The sequence below is a fragment of the Scardinius erythrophthalmus genome (assembly GCF_964197995.2).
Source record: "Scardinius erythrophthalmus genome assembly, chromosome: 5".
Classification (NCBI taxonomy): Eukaryota; Metazoa; Chordata; class Actinopteri; order Cypriniformes; family Leuciscidae; genus Scardinius; species Scardinius erythrophthalmus.
The window spans coordinates 16,683,632-16,698,249 of NC_138225.1; the positions used below are offsets into that span (position 1 = coordinate 16,683,632).

The following is a 14,618-nucleotide window of genomic DNA, read 5'->3' on the forward strand; positions in this document are numbered from 1 at the left end:
TTTAATTTGTAGTTTGAAAAGGCATAATCACATCTCTGAGAAAATGTTCTATAATTGTTGCATCAGTATATGGTGCATATTCCTTTGTAGTTTTTAAGTGTTGATGTAAACTGGAATGCTAATGAACCACCAGCTATGCTGGACTGGTGTTTTCTTGTGGTAACCTTGGCAACTATGAGTAGGTGGGTCTTATGCCGGATTTATCACAATGTACAATATGTCAGAGGTGTAAATGGGATGAATGGTTTGCCAGTTTTTTGCACAAATCAGAAATTACTATATGCCTTTGTAGTAATAGTACAGTCTTACTCTGATTTTGTGTGGTTGCATTGGTAGGCCTAGATTTAATTCAAAATATTTAAATTTCCACATTCATTGCTTTGATTTGTATTTTTACCAGCTCAGCAGGAGGAAGTTCAGCTTTCATTTTCTATCTATGTAAAGTAAGTCTGTTTTCCCTGGTCGTAGAACACATGACAGAGATGTTTTCATGGGGGGGAAATCCTACTCTTTACTACCAAAATCTCAGTCCATTGTCCCAATAAGTGCTACAGTACATAATCTCTGGGGGTCACCTCTCTGTGGTACCAAAATGGGCCAAGATGTACAGATCTTGGTGAATCACCTTTCATGTTAGCTGTAACAAAAGTTCTTAGGTCTTGAAATCACAAAGTACTAAGTGTTTTGTACCGGTGAGCGTGTGGGTCTCAGCTCTGCTGATGTGAAACCTGCATTCTTGTGTCGATTAAAACCAGTGTGGGACCACAGGGGAGAAAGAGAGGGGGAACCTGTAGAAACCTTCTGTTCTGAATAACTCTTTAATCTCCACAAACGCTGTACGGCAAGAGCTGGCGACACGTGAGCTGTGAACTTTGGCAGTGAAGCAGATGAGAGAGGGAGATATAACAAGTGGAGAGGGAGGGAGGAAGGGAGGGAGAGTGTGTGAATGAGGGTGGGGAGAGAGTGTGAGGATGAGAGCTCAGTTCCAGAATGACTCGCTTTGCCTTTGCCCGCTCAGTTTGAAGACATCAGAAGACTGAAACCAGGAGAGGAACCTTGCAGGCGGGGCCGTGCAGGCTACATTTTTTTTCTGTCTCTCTCCTTCTGTGTTATTATATCTACGGGTGAAGCCTCCTACATTAACTGAAGCTGCGGGACCACATGCAACAGGGTGTAGAAGCCAAACTCCCTCCACTTCTTTTGCTTCTCTGTTCAAGAAAAGGACAGGAAAGAGATGCCCTGACACTTGAGGAGAGTTTTAGAGGAAGACGAATCATCACATTGTAGGGTTCCTTGTTTCCGTGGCTTTTGTTCCAGAGTCGTCAAGAAAGCCTTCAGAGTTATGACTAAAAGAAAGTGGGAGGGGAGGAGAGAAGGCTTCAAGGTCAGCACCACAAGGGAGGAGGCGCAGGGGCCCGGACGCCCCTCCACCAGAGGGCGCTTCTCCGAGTCTTGGAAGAGACTGAGCTCCAGACAGGGGTCTACCAAGAGGTCAGGACTGGCCTCACAGCAAGCTGTGGTAAGAAGCAGAACAGCATTTGTGTGTTCTCTATCTTCCCTGATTTGTTGAACTTGGAGCGAGGAGGGTGTGTGCAGGGGAGGGACCGTTGGTGGAAGAGAGGAAGAGTAGAGAACGAGGGCATGGGATCACACAGAGATGGACAGAGGGGTGCAGGAAAGAGTCTGGCTTCAGCAGGTGGGAATCTAAAGGTTCCCCTCTGCCTCGGAGGATGCCAGTGGAAAGTTTCAGGGTAGCACGTGTAACGCATTGTGACCACTAAAAGGTTTTTATGATGATGTTGCTTTCAAGTGCACAGAACATATGCATGGAGTGAGACTAGATAGGCATAGAGAGAGAGAGAAAGGTGACGATGTTAGATATATATCATAATCAGGTGTTCTTCCAGGACCATGTGCCATTTGGTATGTGTTGTTATTGTTATCTGATGTGAAATTCTTTGTTACACCAGGCCATAGAATACTCCATGTGCTAAGTGAGGGGAAATTGCATTTCACATCTCTGCAGTCAAATATTTCAGGCATGTGGTAGTTCCAGCAAGAAAACCCCAACCCCCTGATGTTTGATCTCATTTTGGCTGATTTGGAGTCAATAACGAGGGGAAACTCAGTGGGTCAGTTGTTGCTAAGCGCAAGAGTGTGCCCTAAAGCGTGCTCTAAACCATCTGTCACACACCAAAGATTCTTTTGCCACTTTTGTGCAAACTCCAGTTGCACAGCTAGAAGAAAAGATACTGTATTTTCTGAAATATAAGTCACTGTATTTTGTGTGTGTGTACTTGTACAACTATCTTTGTGAGGACCAGTTTGAGATTTAGACCATTGGAGTGAGGACAAAGAGAGTAAAGTGAGGACATTTTGGCCGGTCCTCACTTTCTGAGACCCCTTTAAAGGCCTGTTTGAGGGTCAAGACTTGGTTTTAGGGATAAGGTTATAATTAGGTTAAGGGTAGGTTTAGGGTAAGGGTTCGGGTTAGCCACTTAGTTGTCATGGGTAAGGTTAGGGTAAGCGGCTAGAGATTGCATTGTGTCAATGAATGTCCTCATAAAGATAAATGTACAAGAATGTGTGTGTGTGTGTGTGCGCCTATATTTTGGAGAAAAATTTATACTCAGAAGTGAGCTAAATTTGACAAAGCCTTGGGGACAGCCTTATTTGTAAAAATAAATAAAGTAGTTTATTTTTTATTTTATTTTTTTTTATGTAAAAATGCAGAAAGTTTTCTGTTAGGGGTAGGGTAGGTTATTATATTTATAACTAGCTGTTCATAAAAACAGTTGAAGTCTATGAAATATACCCATTTAGATAGCTAAGGAAACGTGTGAGTGCGTGTGTTTGTGTTTAGTTTTTTTGGACTTATAGTCCAAAGTGACTTACGATACAACACAATTTATGTCGGCCGATCAAACAAACTGCAGGTTTCAACAATAAGGATTTAATTTTGGATCCGTTGACAAGACAGTCATTTACCTTTTCGAGCTACTGCTGCGCTGCCACAAATTTTTACATTCATTCATCATGTACTTCCATTTTTGTGCCTTCCAAATATAAACGTTTGGTTTTCTCTGAGATTGGGATTCTGTATTGTTGTTGCAAATTCTGCTGCTTTGTCACCAAGATAATGTTATCAAAAATTAGCTAGATGAGTTTTTTGTTGAAATTGCATGAATGTCTTATAGTTTTGAAAGCATCCGTATGAATGTTAAAAACTACAATCAGTTACAGTTACATGTGAATGTTAAAAACTACAATGTTCTGCATTTTATGACATAAATTTCTAGCAAAAGTGTCTTTATGAATTTATTAATAGTTTTTGTTAAGATAAAGTAAACTTTTTAGCTAATATAAAAGTACATTGCTAAAATCAATCTAGCAAATATAAAAATGTACTCTATTAATCAGGCTTTTGTGGCAGTCTGGAAAAAAAATCCTTATTGTTGAGCTCTGCACTATACACCAAAACACATATACTAGACACAAACAAATGAAACTGCAATCATAGAGAGTCATTAACTAGCTACTTGTTCTTGAGTGCAGCTGCAATTAGGCTATTGACTTGTTGTTGCTGAGTAGCATTTTTAAGTAGCCTATACACAGTATTGTATGCAAACTGCAATTATTCATAATTGTTTTCCAACCATTATACTATTATGCCAACAATGTCTCGAAGGCCACTGTCACACAACTTTCCATTCAATCAGTACTGATCTGAATGTTTAAAAAGTATGCAATTTATCCATTGATTTAAAAATAATGGAAATACAGCACCTGGGAAACATAATGAAAAATCTCTGAAGCCTTGATACACATCTGAAAAAAGGACTAGTTTAAGGACTGAAGAAGCTGGTGTTAGAGTAAATCAAAGTCCTCAAAAGTGAAAACGGGCACATTCATTGAGCTAGTTTACTCTCATCCACAGTGTATTTAAATGGCAATATGTATTCCAAATCCATAAAGTAAGTGTTTACTTTAGGTGGGTGGATGTGAAATTATTTGTGGTCATGTTGCTATAGAAACGACTCCACTTTGTGTATCAAATGGATTGCCTTTTGAATCACACCTTTATCAACTTGAAGACACATCTAGTCTTTTATAACTGTCCATATCCACTGGCTCTACATTTTAAGATGTAAGATATTTAGATGAGTTTAATATAGATGTACCTGATGGAGAACCAGGAGAAAAATAAACAGAAATAGAGAACAAATGTGTCACCAAATGGTGCTAGGAAGACATTAATGTGAGAAACACAAAGAAGTTCTGGAAATACTTGTGTTGATTATGAATTGTGAAGAGTGAAATGTCTGTGCTAATGTTTAAGTACTTTCATAGAATATGAATCAGGTCTAAGAGGGACTCCCAACAGTCACCTTGAGGAGTTTTACGGTTTTACATCCCAACTTGGAGGAAGTTTGCTTTCATGCTCGGCAGGCCGGACATTAGGCACTAAGTGGCAGTGCAAACAGTGAGGAGCGTGTGCATGCCAACACAAATGCTCAAACTGGCTAATTGTTCCATAGTGTGGTTTTGAAACAAAGGAGGCTGATGAGAATGTGTGGATACAAACCTTGGCAACTGTAGCTTGGAAACAGAGTCATTTATATATCTTTGTTTCTTTATATGGGCTTATCTCAGTGGGAGGTGTTAAGGGGAATAGTGCTATAGTGGGTTCAAGTATAGAAATTCCCAATCAATATTCTGTACTTTCATGTGTTACATGCTGTTTGAGTCCTAAAGAAATCTCTGTAGACTTAAGGTTTAATAATGTTAAGCGTAAATTGGACGTGTGGACGATTCAGAACGCACTTACTCACATTACATCCCTGTAAGTACACATGTACATTCACAGTCTGAAGTTATTCTACTCAAGTCACCAGATATGCGTCCCATTGTGTTTACGAATTTCTTGTTCCTAAACATTCAGAAAATCCATCTTGTGCTTGGTTGGTGTTAAGGTAGTCTTAAACAGCATTACACTGGGCAACTGAAATAGGAGCGGATCAGAGTTTTGGAATGAGCCGGTACAACCTCGGGGGGCTGATTTTGTGCTACCGCCACAGGGCTTTAAGCCTGGCGGATGTGGCTTACTTTGGTTGTTATAGCAACTGTCGCACATATCGCCCTGCACGTTTACAGTCGACTTCTCACTTCGGTTACAGATATGTCACTAAAGTTCAGATGCTTTTTGAACGAGTCAAAATCGTATAATTCTAAATTATAGTGATTTCATCACTTCCTTTCACCTCAATAAACTCTACTCTGTGCTTTTAAAGGGCAAAGTCACAACCCTAATTAGCTTTAAAGGAATGTTCCAGGCTTAATACAAGTTAAGCTCAATCGACAGCATTCGTGTTGATTACAGCATAATGTTAATTACCACAAAAATTATTTAGACACGTCCCTTACAATGGAAGTAATGGGGCCAATTTTTTGCAGGAATTTGAACCTTATAATTTTATAAAAGCACTTAATTCTTCTGTTAAAATTTGTGCATTATGTACACTGTCATTTTTACAGTTTACAACATTGTCATGGGATGTAATTATACAAAGAAAGGTTGATAATTGATTTTCACACTGAAGTTATATCTCAACACTCATATTGTTTGTCTTGTGGCTATACTTGTGAAGGTATTTTACCCATTTACTAATTTACCAAATTCACTTCCATTGTAAGTGTCTCACTTTAACCCAAATTTTCTTCTTTTTTTTACAGAAAAGGAGAGACAAGTGAAAATTTGTTTTTTTTTGTGCCACGATTCACAAATGTTGTTGATTGAACTTAACTTGAATTTAATTCAGTGAATGATTTATACCTGATAGACATCTGCATAAAATGTGTAGACTTTAGTCCTGTAAAAGCATATTTCTGTCTTATTCGACTACACTATTCCACCCCCACTTTTCCATGACCCTCCAGCCACTGCAGAATAACCCAGGTGCTTAGGTCTCAAATCACCGTCCCTCAGCATTAGATGAAATAACAGGCGTGAATTGGAAAGGTACTCCCTCTGGTAAAGCCAACTGGCCTCTTGAGAGGGAGAATCTCTGACAGCTGAAAAAGCCTAACAGAACCCAGCACTCATCTCAGTGAATTAATGAGCTCACACTCTTGCCTGTGTGTATTTCTGATAAAAGCTTTTTTTTTTTTCAAAAACCAGTCACCGCAGGGACTTAGGGAGCCTGTTGCTAGAATGGCATCAGACACGACATGATTATCACAATTTTTACAATATGCATTTGAGCACACGTTTAAACTTAAACCATATTTAATCGCAGCCCAGCAAAAAAAAAAAAGTTACTGTCTGCGCCCTCTGTAATTAGGCACAAAACAGCAGTTGTTTTAATTTATTTGAGGTTATTTCATTCCGAATCTCCCCTTTAATCACTTTCAAACTTTGTTATATTAAAAAGACTTTTCACCCAAAAATAAAAGTTTTACTCACCTATATCTGATAATTTACTTACCGTACATACCTATATAGGCAGGCGTCACATGCTTTCCATTTCTCTTTCGTCTCACTGCGGGTGATGCTATGGAATAGTCTGGGCAAGCTCTGGTAGATTTGCACAAGCTGGGGGTAAATACTGCCAAGATATATTAATGTTGCTAGAATGGCAATGGCAATTTATTTATATATATGCTAACAGTTATTTAGCTTACTCAGAGTCTGTCAACCGTTTACCCTATCACACACTGGCACAACAGATTGTCTCTAAACAGATGATGGTGTATCTATCAGTAATGGCCAACAAACCAACCAATGTTCTTGTGGCAGATTAATATATCTTGGCAGTATTTACCCCCAGCTTGTGCAAATCTACCAGAGCTTGCCCAGACTATTCCATAGCATCACCCTCAGTGAGACGAAAGAGAAATGCAAACCATATGACGCCTGCCTCAACCAGCGCTCTACATTAGTATTCCCCATCTTGGAATGGCTGGAGTGCCCCAGGGTTGATGCATCTATTCATTTCAGTGTGGATGGCCCCTTTAAAGTGGTCAAAGGGAATAAGAGAACTGTAATAAACACCATTATATTTATGCAGTGCAGTGCTGCTTTTATTGCTCTATTCCTATTAGCCGTTAATTGCCAGGTTGCCTTGGTAACACACTTGGCACAGGGAACTAATGTAAAATTTATGTCAAGCGAGTGTGGCATTTCCTCCGCTCACTCTCTGTTAGCATAGTTGCACTCAGCTCAGGGATCAGGGGTGCCATGGTATGAAAATAGATCCATTGAGTAAGCTGTGCCAAAATGCACTGTTATTGTTATTAAAAGGTAATTTATAGTTCTATCCACACCACAGTTTACTTGCAGTTAAGCATTACTGAAATCTGTTGAAAAAAAAGTTTAACTATATGGCAAATTGATTGATTATGGATTCATAGAAATGTATTACTTTACCCCATTATTTTTGGATGTACCTAAAAGTTTTCTATATATGGAGAGTTCAGATGCAAAAGCCTCTAAGTGCCATTTGAAATTTTCTTCTAGAATGATAATTTTTATCAAGCTCGTATATTTAAGTTTAATAACTTCACTTAAATGGCAATGCAAATTACCCATTAATTGTCATTTAAGTGAAATTGCTTAAGTTAAATATACAAGCATTATAAAAATTATCATTCTAGAAGAAAATTTCAGATGGCACTTAGAGGCTTTTGCATCTGAACTCTTCATATGTTTTTACAGACTTCATATGTTTTTTTTTTGTTTTTAAATCAGTAACATGTACTTATGTCCCATTTCTTTTATAGTGGTTATTTGTAACAATAAACACACAGCCAGGCCCAGACTGCAGTGTTATTTTCCCTTTATATTCCCTTTTTATATATATATATATAAAAAAATGATTGTCGGATATTGGATATTCAGTGGCTCATTTCCTCTGTTTTTTCATTTAGATTACATTTGTCATCCCTTAAAGGTAAAATCCTTATCAAATTTCAAATTGAATATCCATTTTTCAAACTTTACATTATAATGTGCTTATTAATAAGTTATTGTCTTATTGGCCACGATTTTAATATCCATGCATTCCTTGTTTTGTTTTGTGAATGTACCTACTTAACCATACTTTGAGGACACATTTGTACCCAGAAGTGATCTGACAAAACCTCCTTTTGAGGATGTCCTCGTTTGTAAAAATGGCATAAAAATAAAGTTATACAAAGGTGTTTTTTAAATATTCATTGTGTATAAATAGTTTATTGTTAGGGTTAGGTTATATTATATTATTTATAACTAGCTGTATGTAAAAACAATGAAAGTCTATGGAATATCCCTATTGAGATAGCAAAGTAAATGCATAGTAAGTGTAGAGTGATTGGCCATCTGCAGAGTTTTGTAACTAAGGCAAATAATTGTCAGAGATGATATATGTGCATATTTGCAGGAAGTCATTTAAAGCACTGCTGTTTTCATAATGAAGGTAAAAGGAATGTCACCACATTTAAATAATTGTACCAGCCTTTTTTTTTTTTTTTTCTTACATTTCTTAATCAGCTCATCTGCTCTAACAGGACAGAAAGTCTTGTAACATTCAGAGAGGTCAATTAGTGGTCTTCATATCCCACTGTAGCCCTCATTAGTCCCACACAATTTCAGACAGAGGGAGATTGAGGCAAGAATAGCTCAGGCTTCACAGTGAAACCCTGCAGAGTTGAAGATCCAACAAATGTGGTATCATCAACACAGGACCACATGAAAACCGTTTGTGCAGCCCCCTTAAGATGAGCAATGCTGTTTATATAAAGCAAAGCAATAACCAAAGTTATTAGTTTTTAATTTATGGGAATGCTGTTTTATCGGTCTGTACTATTTACATGAAATATTTACCTTAAAGTTTTGGGCTTTTGTAGCTCTGAACAAACACCATATTTATATTCTGGAGTTATGAATCTCATTGAGGTGGCACTTAAGTGTTTGAAAGATTGAATATGCATAGTCATAAATTTGCAATGGCATTTGTTAAACGAGTCTGCTCTTCTTTTGTTAGCTTTATAAGATTAGTGGGAATTGCTCTTGTCCAGACCTGCCGGTTTCTAGTCATTTGTCCCTGTAGGGATCCACACGTCATTCTTAAGATTTTCCTTTCCACTGCCAAATCAGATGACTCACAAAACTGTCCCATTCTTTTTGCCATTGTTTGGTCCATTAACCTCTGTCTTGGTCCTTTGTTGTGTCTTTGACACTATTGAATTGCTTCTAGGGACTATCATACATCATTTCTCTTTTATCACTTTCTCTTCTGAAAAAGCGGTTTTGATCTCAAAAAGCTTCACCATTTAATAATGAATCCTTTAAGGATGGCACCTTTAACTGGCAACTGTGTGAGATGCTGTGATTTAAGCAGATTGGACGGTCTGTGAATAATTGCCCTCAGACCGAGACTCAAACCTGTTGAGTTACTGAGACTCTAAGAGCAGAGAGACAGTCTTCACTAATTGCATTGCAACCTTACAGTTTATTTAGTTATAAAATGTAATGTTTTTTTCTTTAGTCCACGTCTGTGAGGTTAAAGGTGCTTGGTGAGTCTTTAATTGGCTGCTAAAGGCTGAAAATCTCTCTCCTTAGCTTGACAGAATGCTACTCCACGTTTCAGGGCATCTATGTGTGTCGTCTGAGATTTAGTATCCTGTCTGAGCTGAGACAGAAATTAAATGGATTTCAGTTATAGGGAAAGACTGTTGCTCTTTTTACAGGAACATTCAGAAGATCAAGACAAAAAGTACAGAGAGACATAAAGAGTCTATTTTTCTTTTAAGAGTAAAGTCCTACAAAGTTTTCTTATGTTTTTTTTTTCCAGTGGCGTATCAACCAGCAGCCTTTAATTATGTGAAAATGTCAAGCCTGCTGATTAACTCATACTAACTAGCATAGGGTAAATTTGGACCTGGCTCAAAAATAAAACCATTTGTGTAATTTAACATGAGAAGATTGTGATTGTGAAACAGCCTGGGACCTGAATATGAAGCACTGCATGGCAGGATCATATTTTATATTATTTTATTTTATTTCATTTCATATATAAAAAAATAAAGCGTTCATATAGGCCAGATGTTTTGTAGTTATGGAGCTTTAGGCAGAGTTTCAGTTTAAAGGTTTATGCAGTACAATTTGCACACTTGATAGTAAAATATTGCAGTTATTGTATTTTTTAAAAAATCCCTTCAAAAAAGATCTTTATGTAGTGCATGAAGACTAGAAGGAAAGATAAAGTAAGATATGATTGTGTGTATGTGCGCACATGTCTGATTTGTGTAACTCTGTACAGGTTTGCCTACACTCGTGAGGTCAAATAAAACAATTTTAGGTTTTGAACTATTAAAATTTCCCCATGATCTCAAAATACTGTACAACGCGACATGCATTCACATGTTTAACAACGCAGCATTAGGGTTATGCTTACGTGACATTGCAGTTCTTCGCCATCATGAAAGTTTATTGTTTGCATGTGTTTTAAAGCCTTGCCAGTCTTCTGAGACCCGAAGTGCACGCACACTAAAGGCCTGTCACACCACCGGTACTGAACTAATTTCTCTTTCTCGTCTTATTGCGCTTAAACTGTCAAATACACACAAGGTTTACATAAACACAGTCGTTAATATCTTAAGTGAATGTAAACAGTTTGGATGCGTGTCAGTATATTATGATGATACGCATGTGTATCATCTGTGCAAAGGTCTTAAAGTGATAGCAGCCTAATGCTGACTCTTTTGTCCTTTGCTTTAACACTGTAAAACTAATTTTTACATCCAGGAGCAATGCAATAGTGGTCTCCCTTTTATTTTCTGATGTCGTTTCTTTCCTGTTTCTATCTTTCACTGTCTGTCTTTATATTTCACTATCTGTCCTCTCATGTCTGTCTCTCTACTGCTGTATCTGTTTAACTTACAGTAGGCAAGACAACAACCCTGTGATGTCAAAGGTTATAATACTGCGCCCTTGCTACAAAAGCTATAACAAAACATCTTTTACTATTGAGTGGTTACATTTTATCACGTTTGTTATATAATTTTTGATTATAGTGGAAATCTATTTAAATGTTACCTTGACTAACTGCTTAAATTCCACTTTAATGTTAATCAAACAGCAAAATACAAAGAGAAAATCACTCACTGTTCTTGTCTGAATAAGTAGCTTTATTAAGAATCAGTGTATATTTAATTCATACAGTGAAGTCTGTATATAGTGTTTTATTTTTACATTTGTTTATTACATTTCTTACTTAAATGCTACTGTTAAATACACCTACTGTAGCTGGAAAAATTAAAGCACTGTTTATGTCATTTGCACCTTATATTGCATGTGTCATTTGCATGTTAGTTCTTATTTTTTAAAGCAAAGATAAAATAATGACATAAAATAAAGTGAAAGAAATGTTGTATAGCCCATCTCTGCTTTGACCTGAATGTTCTGTCATTATTTTTTCTTTTGTTTACTGTGTAAGGCTATTTTTTTTTTTAATTAGATATATTTAAAATAGTCTTAAAAACCAACAAAGAATCATTGATTGTGATCCTGCCTTAAAAAATCATATGGTATGATATTTTTGCCATATCGCCCACCCCTATCCTCACTATTCAAAAAAGTCCTCACTAATTTTGTGAAACCTATTAAACACAGACTTATAAATCAGCCAAAATATGTTTCTATTTAAATCTAATGTTTTTAGCACTGTTTTTTCTGAGAGGTTCATGGGTAGAGTGAGTTTTAGGTGATAAAAAAAATAGGCATTGTGATGAGGGAAATAAACCCAAAGCATTTGTTCCAAGTACAGCATCATTAATATGTAATGATTTGTTTCCCTCCTGACTTTGCAAAGAAACTCTGGTGTTATTGGATTTAATACACATATCCAAAAACACCCTAAATATATACGTTTTTTAATTTCAAGCTTGAGTCCCTTTTACGGTCCACATTAAGCACCGTGAACACAGTCAGTGTATTAATGATGTGTGACTGGTTTTGCCTGACATGTAGAGGCTGGTTTTTGATGGCGGCTCACTGGGCCCTATGGGTTTGATGGCTCCAGATGGGGCAGTGAGCAGGGATAGATCAGCCAGTGGAGGTCTTCCTGAGTGAGGGAGGAGACCCAGTAGGAGACTCATCCCATCCCCTGACTCCTCCATAGCCCCACAGAGCTGCTATTATCCTTTTGCCTCCAGGACCAGGCTGAGCATCACAGGCTTAGAAGAGAACCACTGACAGCGCTGTATAGTAAAGAGACACATGCATACATACGCACATCTCAAATATTCAAATATTCATACTAGGTGCACAGTCACGTAGTCCAGAACAAAATAAGCATGCTAATACAAAACACGCTCTTGTTATACCTGTCACACTTGCAAATTAAATGTGTCTGCATGCACAAATAATTGCTTTTATTCCCAGTAGTATGCACAATTAGAGTGGAGCATATGTCTTTGGATTTACATAAAGAGCATCCACTGTACTGTTAGCAGCATTTTTACATGGAATGAAATGCGATTTTAATGAATTCATACTTTTCAGAACCATTTCACAGTGGGCAATACAATGTCATTTGTTGACTGGCAGGTGGGAATTGGTTTCATATTCACACTCGTCAGTTCGCAAATCAGATCTGGCACAGATGCAGCGGAAGAAAATAGCTTGAGCCTGCAATGCTTCTCAGCTTCCCGCTGCTTCTTAACTCGTCTATTATTTTTTTAATTTAATACTTAAGACTAGCTACGGTGATTCTGTAGTTCCTCAGATGCAATTTGATCTCGTAAATCATTATTTTGGATGGGCGTTTGAAAATGAACATGGTTACATGATCAGAGTTGGTGCTGGTGAACGTTTCCTTTGTGAATTCTACTAATTGATGCTTCCTGAACTTGAATCAGATAAAGCTGCCACATGCTGGCAGAATTTTTTTTGCAATTCACTGTAAATTGCCTTTCAGAGGCTTAAATGTAAATTTCAGTCATTTCCATGCAAGCCATTTAGCAGGCGCTTTTATGCAGAGTGACTTAAACATGCTTAAAACATCTCAAGATTGCAAACTGAAAAACCTCTGCATCTGTTGTTTTTGTCACAATTACATTCTGTTTGATATTTTATTTATACTGTTTTAAGTCCTGGCTGTCTATGTCCATTTATTTGCACATTTTTCATTTGCTAGTGGCTGGTCAAAATCGTATTCAGTAATTATTCCCAATAGACTAGAGTGAATGTTTAGTGTGAGTGTTTAACATGTGATATCTTAGTGCTAATGGCAAGAAAGCATGCTTCCCTGGGCATCCACTACAGCATATGGCTCTAAAAAGCATGGCCAACAGATACTGCCGTTCTGACTTCCCTTACAGTGCTTGATTTAAAATGTTTTTTTTTAATATGCATTTGAGGAGTCTGCTTTACAGAGAGCCATTTCTGACACATTATCACCTCTGTAATGGAACTGGGAACAGGAGAGTTTCTCAAAATACTTAGTCCCTCTAGTGGTTAGGTCTGGAAATGTAGGCTAGTAGTTCTAAACGCACAGTATTGCATACTTAAAATTACTGCATTTTTAATCCTCATTTTCCTAATAAAATGTAATTTTATATAATTATGGTGACATTTTTGGTATGTTATTAAGAATTAATGTACTGTACATTTGAGTAAGTGATTAAGTTGAGTTATTAAGTGAAGCACACTGCATGTCCTTGCATTGTGTGTTAGTGGAAAAATGTAAAGTAAAATTAAAATGATAATAGAGATGCATAGCATTGTCTGAGAAGTGAGAACTTTGAAAGCACTGTAGATCTCAGTGCATGCTGATGATTTACACAAAGTAACAATCAGCATCTCTTTAGACCTGGGGTACAGCCTGTTCAGCAGAAGGTATATTCTAAAGTGACTTATTCCCTCATTGTGATGCTTCTGCCTCAGACTTGTAGACTGCAGAGGTGAAGGATCACTGACTTGCATCAGTGGGTTTAGGTGAAGGCTTTCAGATGCAGTGGCTGTTCTTTTATAAGAGTGTCAGGGTATGCTTGAATTTAACAGGCAGCAACCAGTGAAGCAAGCACAGATGGTGTGAAGTGGCCTTTTTAGGTTGACTGAAGATCAGGTGCCACATTCTAGATCATCTGTAGTTTAATTGTGCATGGAGGAACGTTAACCAAGGTCAAGCCCACCTGTAATGACATGCTGTGCTGAATCCATGGGCTTGCTGGGATGACCTCAGTAAGTAACTCAATAAGAAGTGTTTGGTAATTCACTTTCAAAGATGTAGCAGAATTTATACACATTTTGGACTTGAATTTGAATGAGTTTGAAATTGAATTTGAATGGAATTGGCCACACCACAAAGAAAGCCAATTCTTCAATTTTGAATGAGTCTGTGTGGAAAGAATGGATGATCTGGAAGCAACTTTGATCAGCCACAGGTTGTTACTGACAGACAGCAGGTCAGTCTCCATGAAGTGGCACACTTGAAGCTTGATTGGCTTCCAACAGGTTGTTCTGTAAAAAACAGATTCAAGTATGCTGGCAAGAACATGACAAGAACAGATGATCTGTAGTTTTCCACTATCTTTTCAGCAGTGAGGTCATTCACGACTTCTTAAATAACAGGAAGGTG

The 14,618-nt window shown here is 37.5% G+C and overlaps 1 protein-coding gene across 4 annotated transcripts in view; it reads left to right on the forward strand.

Moving 5' to 3' along the window:
• trpm3 (transient receptor potential cation channel, subfamily M, member 3) overlaps window positions 1-14,618 on the forward strand; it is a gene marked incomplete at both ends in the record, with an annotated part of 154,168 nt that overhangs the window by 17,521 nt on the left and 122,029 nt on the right. For 2 of the 4 annotated variants that reach the window (XM_081365729.1, XM_081365731.1), the window contains one exon: window positions 1,343-1,519. The exons of the other annotated variants lie outside the window; for them this stretch is intronic. In XM_081365729.1, the coding sequence (XP_081221855.1) occupies window positions 1,343-1,519 (177 nt within the window). Of the gene's footprint in view, window positions 1-1,342; window positions 1,520-14,618 lie in introns of those variants that run through there. 4 annotated transcript variants of the gene reach the window in all.